Below are 22,142 nucleotides of genomic sequence, written 5' to 3' on the forward strand. Positions count from 1 at the left end.
CAAAAAGACCAATTCGGAGCCATAGGCAGATTTCATAACTCTAGATTTCATGAGGAGATTAGTGATTGTCTTACCAAACAATCTGAGGAGGAGGTCAATGAGACAGGCAAGGTAAGATAAGGTCACCGTGGACCTGGGTCCTGAATACTTATATAAAAAGTCGATTGTCATGCCAATGTAGGTCTTTTCCCCCCAGAATATTACAACATGCATTGTAGGAGACAAAAGAAGGATGAAGAATGTATAAGAAAGACTTATCCTAAAGGTCTTTAGAAGATTAAGCTACAAGACATTAGAGTCATATATAGAGGGTAGCAGTACATCATAACAGGAAATTCGCTCTCCATTCCGCTAAATAATTCCATATGATGGGGATCGATGTTTCTCCATAATATGTACAATTTGTACCACGACTTACTTGAAGGCGATGGTAGGACTTGAAGGCGATGGTAGGACTTGAAGGCGATGGTAGGACTTGAAGCCCTACCACTTCTTAGGGCTTGTAATGATACTAAAGAAACAAAGTAGTTTATAGATATTATGAAGTTAACAGTCTTTTGAAAGGCTGGTAGGTTGGATAGGTCTACATATATATGTCAATGTCGTGGCTATTGAAGCTATTTTGGATTGAAATTAAATTATTCGATTGGAAAAAGTTCCGTGCAGAAAAGACAGGACAGTATCACGTGTATATGATTAAAATGTGAAAGAAAAAATATATAGAATCAATTGTCGTTTATGGAGCTTAGAGAAAACACTAACTATCAATTAACAAATAAGAAAGGAAAAGGGACAAAAAAGGAAGGGTGGTGGTGGGGGGGGGGGGGGGGGGGGGGGGGGTATATGTCGCTCAGTGATGTAGTCACCAACTACTACAAGGAAACAACGCATTAAAATGATGATTGATATGTTGTGAGCCTCGTATTGACGTAGGACTGGTCTCATTTGGTTAGTTTATATCGACTAGGTAGCACTCTAAAGTAAACAAGACAAGCGGCTTCTGTAAAATGGACAAAATCGGTGAAAGAGAAGTGATCCAATATTTGTATAATAAAGGTTTAACACCTAAGGGTATCCATAATGATATGGTTGCAACACTATGGAAAGATGCCCCTTCATATGCAACCGTGGAATGGTGGTTGGCGGAATTTAAGCGCCGCGGAAAGCTCACAAAAGTTGTGTTCCAAAACTGAAAACAGCTATTTCAGGCACCCTAACCCTAACCCCAACCCTAAAATGCAGTGGATGCCTTTCTGAACAACCAAGAAAAGAAGTTCTATAAAAGTGGCATTGATGCCCTTAAACACCGCCGTCAAAATTCAAATCCTTCCAAATGGGGATCACAATATATCAATCAGCCCTCGTAAACGTAACTGGGAAAATTAAAGATCCTAACGTAACTCGGTCACCAACTTAAAAAACAATCTCTACATAATTACTTTTTTGAAAGATGTCATGGCGGCCACAGCCTAAAGATTGTTGGCCTACCATTAAGCCTTTTTTATATAAAAAGATAACACAAATGATAGTGAGATTCTACTTTGTGAAAATGAGAAACCAGATATGTTATAACACTGACTTCGAATTTGTGTTTATTTATTTATTTTTTTTTTTTCCCCGGTAAGGATCTCCAATCTTTAGCAGCCGAAAAGAAAATAGTTATGCTTCTGTCCCTTTCATGTTTCTAATGATGAAATTTGAAAGTCTTGTACTGTATCAGGGACGTATAATAATATATATATATATGTCCCTGACTATATTCTGTTAGTTTTAGTGAAAAAATCATGAATATAAAGAGGGTATTTTTATTAAAGATATTGAATGCATGATTTAACCAAATTACATGTAAGTTGACGAACTCTTATATATATAATTCCTTCCACATTGAGCATCAAATTTCTGTAGTTTCATGATAATTTTGTTGTTTAGTTATTTATCCAAATTATGCATTTAGGGGGAAATTCGGTTAATGAAACCAGAGACCTATATATTTGTTTCATCAGAGACCTATATACTATGTCTCCTGAACAAATGAATTATTAATTAAACACCTTTGATAATCAAGGAGTAATGAAAATGGATGTCGAGTAATTTTACTTGGTAAATACGGTAATAGGAAACCATCAGAGTCGCTTAAATGTTTTATTCGATTCTGCTGTTTAAAGCGTATCGTTAATAATGACTAACGCGGGAAAGACAATATGGCGGCTAGACAAAAATCAACAAAACAGCTGATCCTTACCTAAACACAATAACGGTGCTCTTGGCCCACACGGAACACAAACGGTGAACTAACATTGATCCACCATGGAAGACGATTTTGAATGCGATTATGCCGACGAACTTGATGCTATGGAAGACTTTGAGGGCAAGTAAATCGCTTTACAAACCTCAATAATTTCTGCATGCATATGTTGATGTTCCCCAGACCCAGTGGTGTTACCACCAAGACATTAATTTAGACCCGGCTATCTCATATACGTATCTCATTCATACACTCAAACTAATATCTATAAGATGTGGATTGGCGGTAAACAAGGTATAGAGACAACTTCCAGATGTGGTATACGTACGGTAGGGGTATCGATTACCGGCGACGTTCCGTGATTTATCATAAATTTTCATGATCAGTCATATAGCTATAAATACAGCAACCTACATGAAACAGTCATATAGTTCACAAAACAAAATGTATATAGCCTATTCAGTATTTTTACAGTGTATGTGTACTGAGTTATAGCCTTTATAACTTATTTGTTAACTGCATTTTTTTTCTTCAACAATTTTAAAAATGAATACATTATTATTATTTTGATGTGTTTTGTATTGGTAAAAGGTCTTCCTGAAATTTTGACTCTAATTTTTGAATTTTATATACTTCAGATTGTTTTTTTTTTTACTCCCAATATTAATGCAACCAATAATAAATAAGTAAATTTGTGTGCTGTTATATTCTACAGCTCCCAGCTATAGTCCTCAGAAGTCAAAAAGGACATTATGCTTTGAAACACCGAAATCCAAGACAGTTAAAGAGGATCTAAATGACAGTATTAGTCTCACTCCACTGGAAAGTCCGGCAGCTCCAGTCAATGGCTCTCTATTACATAGCCCATCCAACACTCCTAAAACAAACCTCTCCAGGTCTGAGAAAAGAGGCCGCTCTCAAGATGACTTTCCAACCTTGTCCGATGAAGAAGACATGTATGACCTTAGTTTGCCAAGTTTAGGTACATGATACAAAATTTTTAAGGATGTGTTCTGACGTTTAAAAAGCAATGCTTCAAATTACTATTAAAAAGAGTTTTCAACTTATTTCTTGTTAAATTACCTTGTAGTATTTAATCCTTTTTATGTTCCTGGAAAAATAATGCATGTTTAGAATAAGCAAGTGAGTATAATTTTTTTTAATAATAATAGAAATAATTCTAAACGAATACTTAAGTTAGTGTATACCTCACACTGCATTAATATTGTCTGGTTTCGTTAGATGTGCCCGCAAGGAAAAGACAGAGATTAAGTGATGCATTAGAAGGGACAAGACCTGAAAATGAGAATGTTGTAACTCCGCCAGCCTCACCATCAGCTGAAGAGAAGATCCTAGCCATTCGCATCAAGAAGACTGTAGACAAAGGGAAAATCAGCACTCAGAGAAATATTACACAAGGTAGTAACATGAAATAAACAATAAATTTTAAAACACTACAGAATATTGTTATATTGGATGTACAAAGAATTATGTGTCATACATCTTACATGAATTGTGAAGTTACAAGGTTAAGGTGCACATGTTTGCATTATCATGTCACTTTATTATGTGTCCTTTTTTTAAATGTGTATATTTACTATACAATGATTGATATTGATAAAATCATTTAATGATGTGAGAAATGCAAAATTATATGTATGCATTGTCCTGAAACACACATCTTCGTTTTTAATGCATTGCTTATAATTATCATTTCAGATTATGATTTTGAAAGAAAGAGAGTCTTCAGAAGAATACCATCAGGAGAATTCATAGGGACAACAGGTTATGAGGGTCAGAGAGTTTACATAAAGGTCAAGGACGAAATAGAGCAAGATATTGAGGTAAAATATGGATGGAAACAAAACCATGTATGGTTATTGTTTATTTATAGATAATATAGGTTACCATTGAATTGCTTAGTTCATCAACATATCTTGTATATTTATTAGTCACCAATATCCACCACTATCTACACACATACACATTGAGCACCTGTCTTTTTATCACCATACACCACCACAGATCCTAAGTAGAGAGGGATTGAGTCCCTGTGTAGTAACAGTTTCCATGGTTACCTATGTGGCCTGATAGGCTAAGTGTTGAGTTGATGCCATACCAACATTTACTTAAACTTTTTATTTTCAAAATTTCATGCAGAAAGCCTGATTAAAATTGATATGAAGAATATTTTGACTGATGGGACTCTGCGAAGTGTAAAAGGAATAATAAAGTTAATATTTATTTATCTTAGAACAAATGCAAAGGAAGTTTTTTAACTAAGATATATTCAGCATTCTGGATGGTAGTGTGCAAAAAAAGGACTTTCGGGGGAAACCAAAAACGATGAGTTGGGCAGGTGACCCAATACCTTTTCACAAGGGCAAGGGTATTACAAATGTGGCACTTGACCCCCATGGAAGCTGTTTGTAACCCTGGTAACTTGACCCCAATGGAAGCTGTTTGTAACCCTGGTAACGTGACCCCAATGGAAGCTGTTTGTAACCCTGGTAAATACTAGCTGCAATATACTGTTTGGCTTGAGAGATTCTTTTCTTTAGCTCAATCAGTTGAAGATAAAACTAGAAAGCCAGAGACATTTGATCCCAAGCAGAAGCATTAAAATAAATTTGATTTACCACATGCTCTGTTACATTTGATGCTCATGTAGGGACTGGAATTTATGTTTAGCATTACTTGTGGAAGCATTGCTGTAACCATTGGAAAGGAACGAGTTCTTCCTTAGAAGGGGAGTATATATGTAACCCTGGTAACTACTAGCTGCAATATACTGCTCGGCTAGAGAGATCTTCTCTTTAGCTTTATCGCTTGAGCATAAGATTAGAAAGCCAGTGGTCCCAGGTTCCATTTGTAGTGGCAGCATTGAAATGAATTTGATTTATCATGTTCTGTTACATGTTACTTGACTCTGTGTAAACTATTATGTGTCCCCACCCAGGGTATAGAGGACAGGGAATCCGACCTAAATATCAGTTCATAAAGTTTTGTAGGTTATCACTGTTTCCTGTGTATCTGGAATAGCCCAAAGTCATATCATATACAATCATCAAATGTTTCTGTATTGTAGTTTAGAAATGTGGGAAAGCTAGTGAAGAAAACCCAGTTATTGGCGGTGCCTCTTGATGAACTGAAGGACCAAATAGAGACAGAGGTAACACAACTGCTGTAATGACCTATATGGTTATACAATACAAACGGGTACATTTCAATGGGTATTTGTAAGAAATGTTATACTATAAATACTCATCATAACTTGGAATGTATATTAGAGATAATATTGCTTAAGCAACATTACGCCAGGGATGTACACTTCCACTATTCTGACTCCTAGGGCACATAAAGCTAAAGCAAATATGTTGCGTGATGTTACATGCTTATAATACTCTAATGTTAAAGGTATGTTTTTCTGTTGCTAATACGTCATATAATTTTTTTTGGACAGGAGTTTTTGTTTTGATTTCGTTTGTATTGAAAACAACACATGAATTTATAATGCATGAATTCAGTACTGTACTTTTGCGTTGTAGAGGCAGCAGAAATTGATGGAAGAAGCGGAGCGGCTGACTCAAGAAATCCACAGGTATCCATAGTCTGTTCACTTCAGAATATCCTATACTAACGTAATCCCAAATAGAACTGAAGCAAGGGTTCAGATGTTGTGTGATCACAGATTTGCTGAATATTCAAGTTATAAAAATGTATTTAAATATTCTCTGTCATACCTCACTTTATACATGTATTGAAATACATTAGTATACAAAAGAGAAGAAAAAAAAAAGTTTATTCAGATGTTGTTTGGTGTCTTGATTTTTCTTGATGTCATCATGTGTTGTGCATTGTAGAACATTTGTATGCCCCTGCCATGAAATGGGGAGGCATGCTATGCTACCCATGTCCGTCCCGTCCTGATGCAATGTAACTAGCGTATCTCAGAAACTGCTGATGCGATCCTCACCAAACTATTTCTGGGTTGTCAAGTGGCAGGTGCATTTGTCTTACAGACCTTTTTTAGTTTCTCACGAATGTAGTTTAAGAACAGATTAGATAGAAGCTTATGTTGGAATATCTCACATCAAGATTTGCTTTTCCTAATTTTTAAATTTTTTCCTGTAAAACAGTAACTTGGATGAAGGGAAACTTGATGGTGATGTCGCTGATGACGAAGCTGATGATGAAGATGAGATCGCTAATGATGTAGTCTCCGATTCTAAGGGTCTGCTTTGGGTAGAAAAATATGCTCCAAGGCAGTACACAGATTTGTTGAGTGAAGAGGTAAGGTACTTCACAACTTCATATCTGAGGTACGAGAAAGCTGTGAATAAAAATGTTGCAAGCTGTGGTTGAAATAATTTTCTCGCATACTTCACTGACTGGTTCCATTTTTGGTGTTGAAGACATAGTTATCTCATTCTCACATGCAGACATAAGAACTTTCAGATAAAATCTTATTTCAGACTTTTCTTGTTTGTTGTCATGTTTAATGATATAAGAAATTAAAATTTCCAGAAAGAAACATTCCAGAAAGTGTTATTTCATACTTTCACTCTCAATGTGATTAAAATACAAATCATCATAACACACTATGTTGTGAAGATCTGATGGTGGTGGGTGAGGGTTTCTAAGTTGTAAAGATGTGACGATGGTTGGCGATGGGATCCGCTATCCAGTAGATGATAGTGAAGTTATGATATTTCAGCTCATCAACAGAACACTTCTACACTGGCTCAAACTGTGGGATCATGTCGTGTTCAACAAGGAGATCAGCACCAAGGCTAAGGACAAGAACAAGAAGAAAAAGTCTAATGAAAAAGACTTCAAGAAGAAAAAGTTTGGGGCAGATGTCTTGGAAGAAGAGCTGGATAAATTCAACAGACCGGTACAGAAAGTAGGAAGATTTTCTTCTGTTAAAATATTTAAACTTGAAATTTCAAGTTCTTAATGTCAGAAAATACATATCCTAATTCTCATTTCATTATAAATTAGAGTGTGTCAAGTGAAGATTTTATGTTGGAGATATATCAGATAAAGAATATGTATATCATTTGGATGTGAAAAGTCGAATTTGAAATATTTGTATAAAAATCCCTGTGAAATTAATGTGTTGTTACCATGGGAAATCTAAACAGAGTATTTCTAGTTAGGCCATGGGACGATTATATATTGTTGATATGAGGGATCTGAAATAATGTTTGTGTAATAGGTCCTAGTTTGTGTAATAGGTCTTAGCTACTGTTTATATAGGGGATGTAAAACATTTTTGTATGGTAGGTCATAGAATAAACATGAAGAGATGTAAGGGGCTTGTTTGTACCCTCAACAGATTTTGTATTCATGCTTATATAATTAATTTTTCTTTGTTTTCATGGTAAATACTCAAATGTGATTGGTCGAAAAATTCTTTTCATTCTTCTATGAAAGAAATTCCGAGAATGGCGCGAAAAATGTGACGTCACAATACGACAATTGACGTTGCGTATTGATTTGAGAAAAAGAATCCCATTTAAAACCAGTAAAATTGTACATAAAACATGTTTTAAATTAGAAAATCATTTTCAAAAATTAATTATAAGCGTTGATGTCAATTTTTTTTTAGTTTCATCAGGGTATGAAACAAATTTTGTTTGCAAACTTCTGTAAGAATCCGCTACGCTAAAAAAATGACATCAATGCTTAATTACAGGAGAAATCTTTGGAAAATGGGGGCAGTGTTTATTGGAGTGCTAATCGCAGGGAATATGATAAAAAAAGGGAATCAGGGGTATTTATTTAGCTCTGCTCAGAATTGACAACCATAAAACATGTACCTAAGATCTGACTGATTGTTGTAGGTTGCACTGTTGAATGGTCCACCAGGACTAGGGAAGACAACTCTAGCTCACGTTCTGGCTCGGCATGCTGGCTACAACATGGTGGAGATCAATGCAAGGTAAATGCTGCCAAGTATTAAAAGCATTTTATTGATTGAAGTGATTGGTTATAAGATAATCACGCTTTTTAGTGATTGAAGTTATTATTTATTTATGGGATAACCAAGTTCTTCAGTGATTGAATAATTATTCAAATTGATTAAATTTATTTTTGAGCAATACAAATAATTAAGATGATGTAAATGTGTTTTTACAGTGATGACCGCAGTGCTGATGTGTTTAAAACCAAGATTGAGGCAGCAACTCAAATGAAGTCTGTCCTGGAAGCTGATCCTAGACCAAACTGCCTCGTTATAGATGAGATAGATGGAGCTCCTCAGGTGAGGCATTGATAAACACATATCTCTCCTCTGTAACTTTTCCTGATAATTAGCTGTAAAAAAGTGTGAAATCCAAAACTCTAAAGTCTCGTTCGTGTGACAAACAGACCACAGGATATATTAAATGAATAAAACAACAGTAATTTTAGACTGCTTAACTTAAACAGGATTATATAAAAATTTTACTATCTTTTGAATATCGCAGTAACAAGATGTTTGGAAACATTCATGAAAACAGCTTTTTCTGTCTAAAATGGCAATATTTTATTTCATGGCTAGTTGGCTACACATATTCCTTCTTTGATATCATATTGATTATACAGTTGTGATAACATAATTGATAATAATATAATTCTACAGCCAGTCACACCGCTGTTTATTTGTTATTAAAACTGTTATGTAATGAGTGTTAATAACACTGATAATTAATTTGAAGTTCTCATATAACGCCATACTACAGCTATATAGCTGTCTCAAAGGGGTTCACAAATAATGTATCAAAATAGGGCCTTGGGTATCATTTGAGTAATGTATATATAATCCCACCTTAACTTTCTACCCCATAAAGTATTATATCTCTTACCTCATAATGATGCTATATCTATAATCTGGACTGGGCGGGGTGCTGACAGCCGGGTAGCTCAAATGGTAAGACTGTCCAATCAGAGTTCCGGTCTGGTCATTGCATTTTTCCTCTTCTTTTACATTTGGTGCACAACTAAATACCCACAGAGGTGGTATAGGGTCTTGTGTGTCTTCAGGGTCATAGACTTTGTTGAAGGAGGGAGGAATGTAGCGGAACTGAACTGAATGCCGATGGCCAGGTAGCTAAAATGGTTAGAGTGTCCGTCTAGAGTTCGGACGTCACAGGTTCGAGTCCCAATCTGGTTGTTGCAATTTTCTGTTGTTGGGGCCGGGTTGTCGTGAGCTTTCGATGGAGTTTGCCGAGAAAAATCTTACTTCACGTTCTTTATTAGACAAGTTTGAACTATCCGAAATAGTGTCAGTTATAAACAACCAGAGTTTGAACTATTACTAGATAAAAAATATTGTTTTTCTAGAAAAAAATGTGTGTTCGAACTATTTGTGTGTTCGAACTAATCGGAGGTTTACTGTAGATATCTTAAACAATAAGATAGTGTAACCTTTCAGAGTCATTCCAATTTAGTTTACATTTTTGACTAAAATGCTATTCATATCTGGTTGCCAGCCTGCCATCAATATGTTGCTGAGCCTAATCAAGAAGACAGATGAAGGCAGTGGTAAGAAGAAGGAGAGCGGCATCCTGTTACGTCCTATCATCTGTATATGCAATGATCAGTGAGTGGTTAATTATACTGACCAGTGAGTGGTTAATTATACTGACCAGTGAGTGGTTAATTATACTGACCAGTGAGTGGTTAATTATACTGACCAGTGAGTGGTTAATTATACTGACCAGTGAGTGGTTAATTATACTGACCAGTGAGTGGTTAATTATTCTGAACAGTGATTGGTTGATTATACTGACCAGTGAGTGGTTAATTATTCTGAACAGTGATTGGTTGATTATACTGACCAGTGATTGGTTAATTATACTGACCAGTGAGTGGTTAATTATTCTGAACAGTGATTGGTTGATTATACTGACCAGTGAGTTGTTTATTATACTAACCAGTATGACAAACCTTTGGTCAGATCAAATAATTTGTTTTTTTTTTTTTTCAAATTCAAATTATACAAAATCATGCTACAGTTTGATTTTGCATTGACAAAACTTTCAAAGTGTGAAACACATTAGGCCTTTACAAGGTAATTGCAATGTTAATACAGCACAATGACTGTCTGGTACACCATGTACATATACAGCTAATGTTATGATGATATATTTGCTTTCATGTCTTAAAAATTCTTACTTTTTGTATTTTAATTGGCATGTTCGAATCAATCTGAAATGTAGGTTGATTACAAATAATACCTTTTAGCCGTAAATGAGGAATTAAAAGTAATTTATTAAATTACCTCACCACAGATGAACCTCATCTCAGGTATCCTAGAAGACTTTGTTTTGTTATGAGACAGTAAAGATTTTTTTTGTAGGTATGTTCCTTCATTACGCCAGCTAAGACAGAATGCGATGGTGATAACGTTTCCACAGACTGAGCCAGCCAAGCTTGCCAGTAGACTGTTTGAGGTATGTTGCATGAGACGATATTTAGAGACAAAACTTAGATAATGTATTGGCTTTTGCCATTCAAGTAAGAACTTTTTTTTTATTAGGATTTATTAGGATAATTAATGGATGCAGGCTGGAAGCCTCTATATCCATATCAACAATATATGTACATAAAATAAATAAATGATTGATTTCCAGTATATCCATTGCTATGTTTCCTCAATATATCTCAAATGTTAAACTTTAAAATGAATATTTTTCCAGTGTTTATCTAGCATTACTTCAAAGTTGTATACAGTATCTGCATCTATAATGTGTTGCGGCAAATTATTCCATACATCTATTATTCTGTTACTGAAGAAATTCTTTCTTAATTCTAGATTACAATGTTTCTTAAAAATTTTCTCAGAGTGACCTCTCGTCCTACTAGAACTGTCCATTTGGAAAAAGTTCTCAGTTACTCTACAATCATAAAGTTTTTTTAACTATTTTAAAAAACATTGATAATGTCCCCTCTAGTTCTCCGATGTTGTTAAGTTGGAAGATTTAGTCTCTCTAGACGTTCCTCATATGTAAGGTTTTTGAGTCTTGAGAATTTGATTATGGGTTCATTTTAATTCTCACATATTATGAAATCTGTTATAGGTGACCAGAAGAGAAAGTTTGAAGGCAGATATGAATAGCTTGTTAGCTTTGTGTGAGAAGACGGATAACGATATCAGGTCCTGTCTGAATACATTACAGGTATAAATGCTTAATGCTTTGTTTGCTTTGATTTTATTGTAAGAGGCAACTAATGTTTGGATCAATACAGAATAACACTGTATTCAGAAGTACTTCTTGTGGCTGTTCACTTTGACAATGCCATTGGCTTTGATTGAAACATGTTAGAAACAAAATCATTCATAATTATAATACCAAGTTCCCTAAAATTAAATCTTGATTTCAAAATTGAGACAAAAAATGTTCCCTTCAATGATTTTTTTAACATATTTGCTGCTGTATGATTTAATTGATTTGTAAAATATTTAAATAAATGTACTAACTCATGATAATATTAGATTTGCTTGTGACGTAATATTCACAGATCCTCTGTATTTAGCTGATTTTGTTTGATTGTGGTTCTACAGTTCGTCCAACGCCATTGTAAGGAGTTGTCGGTACGTCTGATCCAGACAATGAACGTGGGACAAAAGGACACACAAAGAAGTTTGTTCTCTGTTTGGAACGACATCTTCTCACTACCTAGACCAAAACAGTCAGTAATGTGTTGCTCTTTTTGTGGATCAATTCTCTCAGATTTTAATGGCAATTACTCCTTTCTAATTGAATTTGGGATATCAATTGTGGTCACATAAAAGACCAAGGGGGTTTCTTGCATGTACATTCAGGCAAAATATATCTTGATTCAGTGTGATTCTCTCTTTGATAGAAATATAATCACATATTTGATAGAAGATTTCATTTTGATACATTAATTACTATATGACAAATAAATCAGCCAAAAAAAAATGATATTGAAATACCAGTATATTTTTGCAGCCCAATTACCTGTCACCATGTGATAATGCCTTTATGACAAAGAGGGGGTTTTAGTATATTGAAGGACTTAACTGATTGTTGTTTGGTTGATGTTAAGAGTAGTAATATCTTGATAACAGGCCCTAAAAATGTTGGCATTCTCTTTCAGAAATCGATTTTTGAGTATCAATGATCTTCGGAATGAAGAATGGAAAATCAACAACACATCTCCTACAGCTAGGTAAATTATGCTACGTCAGCACAGATATATATACCTCATACAATGTACTGTATGTCTATATTGTAATGTAATAATTGTGGGTTGTACTGTAACATGTAATCAGTGTGGGCTGTACTGTAACATGTAATTAGTATGGGTTGTACTGTGACATGTAATTAGTGTGGGTTGTACTGTAACATGTAATCAGTGTGGGCTGTACTGTAACATGTAATTAGTATGGGTTGTACTGTGACATGTAATTAGTGTGGGTTGTACTGTAACATGTAATCAGTGTGGGCTGTACTGTAACATGTAATTAGTATGGGTTGTACTGTGACATGTAATTAGTGTGGGTTGTACTGTAACATGTAATCAGTGTGGGCTGTACTGTAACATGTAATTAGCGTGGAGTTGTACTGTAACATGTAATTAGTGTGGGTTGTACTGTAACATGTAATTAGTGTGGGCTGTACTGTAACATGTAATCAGTGTGGGGTTGTACTGTAACATGTAATCAGTGTGGGTTGTACTGTAACATATAACTAGTGTCGGCTGTACTGTAACATGTAATCAGTGTGGGTTGTACTGTAACATGTAATCAGTGTGGGTTGTACTGTAACATGTAATCAGTGTGGGTTGTACTGTAACATGTAATTAGTGTGGGTTGTACTGTAACATGTAATAAGTGTGGGCTGTACTGTAACATGTAGTTAGCGTGGGGTTGTACTGTAACATGTAATTAGTGTGGGCTGTACTGTAACATGTAGTTAGCGTGGGGTTGTACTGTAACATGTAATCAGTGGGGGTTGTACTGTAACATGTAATTAGTGGGCTGTACTGTAACATGTAATTAGTGTGGGCTGTACTGTAACATGTAATTAGTGTGGGCTGTACCGTAACATGTAATTAGTGTGGGCTGTACTGTAACATGTAATTAGTGTGGGCTGTACTGTAACATGTAATTAGTGTGGGTTGTACTGTAACATGTAATTAGTGTGGACTTAACCATAACATGTAATTAGTGTGGGTTGTACTGTAACATGTAATTAGTGTGGACTGTACTGTAACATGTAATTAGTGTGGACTGTACTGTAACATGTAATTAGCGTGGGGTTGTACTGTAACATGTAATTAGTGTGGGTTGTACTGTAACATGTAATTAGTGTGGGTTGTATTGTAACATGTAATTAGTGTGGGCTGTACCGTAGCATGTAATTAGCGTGTGTTCTGTACTGTAACATGTAATTAGTGTGGACTGTACTGTAACATGTAATTAGTGTGGGTTGTACTATAACATGTAATTAGTGTGGGTTGTACTGTAACATGTAATTAGTGTGGTTGTACTGTAACTTGTAATTAGCGTGGGGTTTGTACTATAACATGTAATTAGTGTGGGTTGTACTGTAACATGTAATTAGTGTGGGTTGTACTGTAACATGTAATTAGTGTGGGTTGTACTGTAACATGTAATTAGTGTGGGCTGTACTGTAACATGTAATTAGTGTGGACTGTACTGTAACATGTAATTAGTGTGGGTTGTACTATAACATGTAATTAGTGTGGACTGTACTGTAACATGTAATTAGTGTGGGTTGTACTGTAACCTGTAATTAGTGTTGACTGTACTGTAACATGTAATTAGTGTGGGCTGTACTGTAACATGTAATTAGTGTGGGCTGTACTGTAACATGTAATTAGTGTGGGTTGTACTGTAACATGTAATTAGTGTGGGTTGTACTGTAACATGTAATTAGTGTGGGTTGTACTGTGACATGTAATTAGTGTGGGTTGTACTGTAATATGTAATTAGTGTTGACTGTACTGTAACCTGTAATTAGTGTGGGTTGTACTGTAACATGTAATTAGTGTGGGTTGTACCGTAACATGTAATTAGTGTGGGTTGTACTGTAACATGTAATTAGTGTGGGTTGTACTGTAACATGTAATTAGTGTGGGTTGTACTGTAACATGTAATTAGTGTGGACTTAACCGTAACATGTAATTAGTGTGGGTTGTACCGTAACATGTAATTAGTGTGGGTTGTACTGTAACATGTAATTAGTGTGGGTTGTACTGTAACATGTAATTAGTGTGGGTTGTACTGTAACATGTAATTAGTGTGGGCTGTACTGTAACATGTAATTAGTGTGGGTTGTACTGTAACATGTAATTAGTGTGGGCTGTACTGTAACATGTGATCAGTGTGGGCTGTACTGTAACATGTAATTAGTGTGGGTTGTACCGTAACATGTGATCAGTGTGGGCTGTACTGTAACATGTGATCAGTGTGGGCTGTACTGTAACATGTAATTAGTGTGGGTTGTACTGTAACATGTAATTAGTGTGGGCTGTACTGTAACATGTGATCAGTGTGGGCTGTACTGTAACATGTAATTAGTGTGGGTTGTACTGTAACATGTAATTAGTGTGGGCTGTACTGTAACATGTGATCAGTGTGGGCTGTACTGTAACATGTAATCAGTGTGGGCTGTACCGTAACATGTGATTAGCTATAGTGTGGGCTGTACTGTAACATGTAATCAGTGTGGGTTGTACTGTAACATGTGATCAGTGTGGGCTGTACCGTAACATGTATTTAGTGTGGGCTGTACTGTAACATGTAATGAGTATGGGCTGTACTGTAACATGTAATCAGTGTGGGCTGTACTGTAAGTTCAGTGCTGTACTGTAAACATACACTGTACACTGCTTTTTGTGTGATTATGAATCTTGCATAAGATCTTGCACATGTTCCAGTAATGTAGGGCGAGTTCGATCATCAACTATTTGCAATAGTCAGACTGTTCCTTTGAATGAAATTGCACATGCAGATAAAGACGAACAAATCACTGTTTTGCTTCCAAATGGAAACACATGTGTAAATGGTGTCTAGTTTTGACACTTTAGAATTGAAGAGCCAAAGTAAATTGGCGGTAGGTTTAAGCATGTTACCAAAGGGAGTTTGCTCCTACTCTAGTCATTGCAGTTTTGGATTGAACTCTCTCCTAATATAGAATTTATTCAGTGAGTTTTGGTAACATGTTATGTCCGAAGCCTTTAGGTTGAGTGAGATTATTTATCATATGTAATATGGTATCTTATACATTGACACAAGTGTAAGATTCTGTTTCATAATAAAATAAACATTCACTGAAAAAAACCCTCACAATTTCGCTGAAATAAACCCCATAATAATCTGGGAATTTTTTGTAGGTTTCACAATGTTCTACAAGCTACCTATTCCAGTGGGGAGTATGAGAAAGTCATACAGGGCCTGTTTGAGAACTACCTTGAATGCAAGTATAAAGATCCCAAAATGGAAGGTGTAAGTATATACTGGAACTTTCATATTCCGCCAGTGTAGGTGTAGTCCTAGGCATATCTGGTACATGTATCTTTCACCTGGAACTGTAAATTTGCTTGCACTTGCACGTGATATTTTTGTGTTTTGTACAGGTATCAAGTTGTATACCTGTCTATAATGACTTGTCACTTTGTACCAGACATAATCTCATTTGCGATACTGTAAAGAGTATGGCCCTTCGTACTACATGTATAAAGACTTGTGCCCGGTTGTTCACTATTTTATTTGCTATTTTCATTTTTCTGATTTTTCTGCATTCAGAACAATTATTTAACAAATTATAAAAGGGTGATATCTTCTGTTTATAATTTTAATCGTGAAAATTTACAAACCGATAAAGAATTAATTGGAGTATACCAGCTGAATCTTGTTTGTCTGTGTTATGGTGAGAGCCGTAGTCAGTGAATTTGTGTACTTTGTTGTTAAGTATGTAACAGGTAAATTTTGCCCTGGACTGTCAGGGCTTTTTCTTAGGGCTTTTTGGGGCTAATAATGGGCCCCATTCACAATTGAAATAATTTCATATTTAAACCGAATTCCCAAAATTTGCAGTTTACTCCTGAAAAAAATCTTTCCAAATTCATCAGTTTTATTCCTAAAATGAGACAAAAAGGCCCCATCCCAAACCAGTGAGAAAAAGCCCTGACTGTACAAATCTGTATACAAGTATTTTAAGTTACTGCTAAATTGTGCCATGGAGTGGCTATTTGGTGGACTGGGAAAATCGGTACATTATTATGTTATGTATTCTACAGCTAAATTTTGCCATGGACTGGCTATGTTTTGTGGACAATACCAACTGGTATATTGTGATGTTATGTATTCTACAGCTAAATTTTGCCATGGACTGGCTATGTTTTGTGGACAATACCAATCGGTATATTGTGATGTTATGTATTCTACAGCTAAATTTTGCCATGGACTGGCTATGTTTTGTGGACAATACCAATCGGTATATTGTGATGTTATGTATTCTACAGCTAAATTTTGCCATGGACTGGCTATGTTTTGTGGACAATACCAATCGGTATATTGTGATGTTATGTATTCTACAGCTAAATTTTGCCATGGACTGGCTATGTTTTGTGGACAATACCAACCGGTATATTGCCCACAAGCAGGACTACTGTCTGCTGCCATATATCCCGTACGTCACCGTCACCTTCCACATGCTGTTTGCATCCAATCAAGCTCCGAGAATTCAGTACCCTCACAGTCAGTATGAGGTTAGTGTGCCGTTTGGATTGTCAGGTAGTGTAGCGGAAACTGCACTTGCCTTTCACCTTAACAAAACAGGTTTCGATTCCCTGATCAGGTTTAAAATGTAGAGCAGTCACATGGGATTTTCTATGGTACAATGTTTTTCTGGGTACACTTCCATCAGGGCCAACAGTAATGATAAATATAACTTTGTTTGATAACTGCTGTAAAATGATTAAGTTTCAAGCTAGGGACTATTCCTGTAAAATACATATCCATCAGGAGAAACCCAGAAATAAAGAAATTCAATGCAGGTTGGATGCTCTAGAAAATGCAGTCTATTATATGTTACTGTTTGAATTAAGTCACTTGTTTTAGCGGTCCTGTTTGATGGGCCTAGAGTCCCTCCCACTTGGTATGTATTTTACTGGAATAGCCAGAAGTAAAGGATATTTGTTCAAGGTTAGGATTTTTTTAGGAGACTTCAAGAGATTATGATGAAATTATTCTGAATCTTTCAGGGAATCTAGCATGAAAACAGCAGTACATACTCACATGAATATATTCTCTTTGTATACACTTTATATACTCTGTCTTGAAATCAGACTGATCATTGAATTACCTACAAAAACAGGTATGAATTACACAAACCAGTACAAAAACTATGTTAAGTTTATGTGCACTCTTTTAGAAAATCAGGTTGGCATGATTTTCTAAAAGAGCGCAGATAAATTTAACATAATTTTTGTAATGGTTCAAATCATGCAAACCTGATTTAATAGCGCTTGTATTTTAAAATTTATGAATTTATTATACAAAATTATACTCGCTCTGCTCCAGGCATCTGTGAAGTTAAGCAAATCTCAGAATCTGGTAACAGCGATGATGACAGATATGATCCCATCTGTGAGGAAGTATCTAGACCAGGAAAAGACTGTCCTTGAGGTGTTACCTCCCCTGATGGATATCATCATGCCTACCCTTCGTCCTGTAAGTCTTGTCCTTCCCCCTGATGTATATCATCATGCCTACCCGTCGTCCTGTAAGTCATGTCCTTCCCCCGATAGATATCATCATGCCTACCCTTCGTCCTGTAAGTCATGTCCTTCCCCCGATAGATATCATCATGCCTACCCGTCGTCCTGTAAGTCATGTCCTTCCCCCTGATAGATATCGTCATGCCTACCCTTCGTCCTGTAAGTCTTGTCCTTCCCCCTGATGTATATCATCATGCCTACCCTTCGTCCTGTAAGTCATGTCCTTCCCCCTGATGTATATCATCATGCCTACCCTTCGTCCTGTAAGTCTTGTCCTTCCCCCTGATGTATATCATCATGCCTACCCTTCGTCCTGTAAGTCATGTCCTTCCCCCTGATGTATATCGTCATGCCTACCCTTCGTCCTGTATGTCTTGTCCTTCCCCCTGATAGATATCATCATGCCTACCCTTCGTCCTGTAAGTCTTGTCCTTCCCCCTGATGGATATCATCATGCCTACCCTTCGTCCTGTAAGTCTTGTCCCTTCCCCCTGATGGATATCATCATGCCTACCCTTCGTCCTGTAAGTCTTGTCCTTCCCCCTGATGGATATCATCATGCCTACCCTTCGTCCTGTAAGTCTTGTCCTTCCCCCTGATGGATATCATCATGCCTACCCTTCGTCCTGTAAGTCATGTCCTTCCCCCTGATAGATATCATCATGCCTACCCTTCGTCCTGTAAGTCTTGTCCTTCCCCTGATAGATATCATCATGCCTACCCTTCGTCCTGTAAGTCTTGTCCTTCCCCCTGATAGATATCATCATGCCTACCCTTCGTCCTGTAAGTCTTGTCCTTCCCCCTGATAGGTATCGTCATGCCTACCCTTCGTCCTGTAAGTCATGTTCTCCCAAAATAAGATTTTTCTGATATTTCCAACATCTACCTCTAATTTATATATCTCAAAGCATGTTGATGTCTCTAAACAGCATTGATAATACAATGTATAAGTATTTGGAAGAAAATGCGAGTTGGACCAAGAGTGTATGTTTATATCTGATAAAACAGTTAATATGTAAAGAAGGACTATAACAATACTAGAGAGATATATGCCTTTCTGTGTGGTAAATGTAATGGGCGGCTTGGAAAAACTGAGTATAGGTATGGGCCATTTACCATCTTTGTGTTTAGTCTATATAATTTCCATGGAGAATTATGTGCCTATGGCGCCTGTCCTTCTCGGCCCCTGTTATAGACAAGTAATCATCAAGCATTACTAGCAATGTACGCCCATTTTATTCTAGATATATACCCAGTTATACAATACTAGACAGATATAGGATTTATTGTAGAGAAACAGTTCTAGAGATATGTGTTTTATAACTAGGTATATATTTCACTCTAGATCAATACCCAGTTATACAATACTAGACAGATATATCTTACTGTAAGGTATATATTTCACTCTAGATCAATACCCAGTTATACAATACTAGACAGATATATTTTACTTTAAGGTATTTCGCTCTAGATCAATACCCAGTTATACAATACTAGACAGATATATTTTACTGTAAGGTATATATTTCACTCTAGATCAATACCCAGTTATACAGTACCCGTGAGAAGGAAGAACTGGCTCAGCTGATCAGGATAATGATTGCCTACAACATGACTTACCTGCAGGAGAAATCTCCCGACGGCCAGTACATCTACTCCCTGGACCCGTAAGTTATAAACTGATGTCTGTGAAAGTGACAGTTACAGGGAAAAACAAAGGTACTGGTACTATATATGGACAGAAGCCCGAGACTGCACTTATCAATCTATCTTATAACTTTTTATATGCCCGTCAACGACAGGTCATATTATGATATACTCTGTGCTGTTCGTACATCCGTCCCTTAACTTTTCCTTGTTAGTGTTATCCAGCCTTTATTTATCAACAGATTTTTATGAAACTTGCTACAAATACTCTATGGCACAATAGTTCAAGCACATTCGTGTTACGAAATTTCGCGATTATCTTTAGCAGAGTTATGCCCCTTTTTATTGCCAAATATGGTCATTGTGTAGAAAATGCAAAAAGTTTTCTATTTCTGATTCAATTCCTCTAAGATTTTATTCACTACAACAAGAAGCAATTATGTTCATCTTACATTAGGGATTTTTATACGCCCATCAAATATGCTATATTTTCATGTGGTAGCTTTTACACTGATGGGCGTATCATGCTCCCGCTTGCGAAGCTCTTGATTTGTGATTTTTACTGCGAAATTCAAAATATTGTGATGGCCTAAGGTAAACATATCCATTATCTGAAAATATGTAATATGTTAATCAGATGTGAAAATTGATGAAGTGAAATATAATTTGTACAGTTAAGTTTGTTATTGATGATTTACTCATCTGGTACTGAGAGAGTCTCTCCCAAACTTTTTTTTTTTTTGAATTTTTTTATTTTTCAAGATTTTTTTCATAAATACAAAACATTTGAAACATATATGCACACACATTCTCACTCTTACACCCACAGTAGCTATACTCATGATTCATCATCATCATCATCATCATCATACATAATCAAACATCATCATCATCATCATATCAGAATCATCATCTTTATCATCATCTTACTCCTCATCATCATCGGTTCATCATCACCACCATCATCACCATCATCATCATCATCATCATACATAATCAAACATCATCATCATCATCATATCAGCATCATCATCTTCATCCATTCATCATCATCATCATCATCAAAATAATCACACTTAATCATCATCATCATCTATCATGATATCATTATCCATACATAAATTATTATCATTTTTTTCATCACAATAAAACATCATCATCCTTATCATCACACAAAAAACATCATCTTCATCACGATTATTTTAAGCTTGAACCACAAGCCTCACATCTACTTACATCATTTACATATTAATTAACATACATACATAACCTAACCTAAATTTATACAGAGTGAGAAGGAAGCAGACAGACATACCATCACACAGACAAGACAGACAGATAGACACAGACAGACGCACCATTACACAGACATACACACACACACACTTCGACACCGACAGACACACACATAGACGCACCATCACACAAGACAAAACAGACACACGCACAGACAGACGCATAACCGGACACACCATCACACATAGAACGCACACACACAAAGACAGACAAAAATAAACATGACTGAAGCATGGGAGAAAATTTCTTTAAATGGTAAAAATAAAAAGTAATGGAAAGGAGCTAGAACAGGCGATGTCAGTCTTTGGGGACCTAAAGCTATATATGCAAAGAGGAACTATCTTTTTCAGATGACTATAAATCTAGAACAGGTTTCCATTTCTTCCAATTGAGTTCAAATTGCCTTTTAATTTTCTCACTTTTACTGTAATTAATGTATTGTTGAATAGAAAAATGATCTTTGATGACATTAATAAGCGCATTAAGATTTAAAGAGTTGCTGAGACATCTAGTTTTATAAATATAATGCTTGATAAGAATTAAAATTTCGTTATCAACATTACTGCAGTACTGTGATACTATACCAAACAGGAAGGATTCTTTATTGTAAGCAAACGGAATTAAAAGTATATCAAGTAGTGCTTCAAATCTCTGTAATAGTGACTGAACCTCTTGGCATTCCCATAAGCAATGCACTATTGTTTCACGCTCCATACAACATAAGTTACATAAAATACTAGGACTTAAGTTTATTTTAAAAAGGAACGTGTTTGTTACCAAAATATGGTGTATAATTCTCACTTGGAACCACTGTAATTTAGAACTTTTGGTAACTATAAAAGGAAGTTTGAATATTTTGGCCCATTTATTTTGATCAATAATGAATTCTTGGTTCCATTTTCTTGTTCCAGTAGGTATGGATATTGGCGCAATAAGGCATTTGTAAAAATCTTTTGAACCCTTTTCACTCTTAAAAAATATGTCAAATAGAAAAGGTATAAAAGGCTGTTGAGGTCTTTGAATCAGGTAATCAAATTTTTTCAAAAAGCGCTTGATAGCTGAAACTAGTCCATGGTATTGGAGAAAATTTGTGTTTATAGTTCGAAAATTATGTCTGAACTCTTCAAAAGAAAGAAAAGCTAAATCATCTGAATCTTTAATTAAATCATTTATTGTTAATATGCCCTCA

At 35.8% G+C, this 22,142-nt stretch overlaps 1 protein-coding gene across 1 annotated transcript in view; it reads left to right on the top strand.

Annotated features, from left to right (window-relative positions):
* Nucleotides 1-2,196: 2,196 nt before the first annotated feature.
* Nucleotides 2,197-22,142, top strand: part of LOC117334527 (chromosome transmission fidelity protein 18 homolog) — a 31,339-nt gene continuing 11,393 nt past the window's right edge. The window contains exons 1-19 of the mRNA XM_033894209.1: nt 2,197-2,368; nt 2,961-3,227; nt 3,488-3,664; nt 3,965-4,089; nt 5,334-5,417; nt 5,794-5,847; nt 6,413-6,538; nt 6,963-7,151; nt 8,095-8,192; nt 8,390-8,513; nt 9,724-9,833; nt 10,593-10,686; nt 11,314-11,412; nt 11,799-11,926; nt 12,359-12,430; nt 15,623-15,734; nt 16,829-16,999; nt 17,814-17,963; nt 19,547-19,677. Coding sequence (XP_033750100.1) covers nt 2,308-2,368; nt 2,961-3,227; nt 3,488-3,664; nt 3,965-4,089; nt 5,334-5,417; nt 5,794-5,847; nt 6,413-6,538; nt 6,963-7,151; nt 8,095-8,192; nt 8,390-8,513; nt 9,724-9,833; nt 10,593-10,686; nt 11,314-11,412; nt 11,799-11,926; nt 12,359-12,430; nt 15,623-15,734; nt 16,829-16,999; nt 17,814-17,963; nt 19,547-19,677 — 2,372 coding nt within the window. The 5' untranslated portion in view covers nt 2,197-2,307. The remainder of the gene's footprint in view (nt 2,369-2,960; nt 3,228-3,487; nt 3,665-3,964; nt 4,090-5,333; nt 5,418-5,793; nt 5,848-6,412; nt 6,539-6,962; nt 7,152-8,094; nt 8,193-8,389; nt 8,514-9,723; nt 9,834-10,592; nt 10,687-11,313; nt 11,413-11,798; nt 11,927-12,358; nt 12,431-15,622; nt 15,735-16,828; nt 17,000-17,813; nt 17,964-19,546; nt 19,678-22,142) is intronic.

The sequence above is a fragment of the Pecten maximus genome, chromosome 1 (genome assembly GCF_902652985.1).
Source record: "Pecten maximus chromosome 1, xPecMax1.1, whole genome shotgun sequence".
Lineage (NCBI taxonomy): Eukaryota > Metazoa > Mollusca > Bivalvia > Pectinida > Pectinidae > Pecten > Pecten maximus.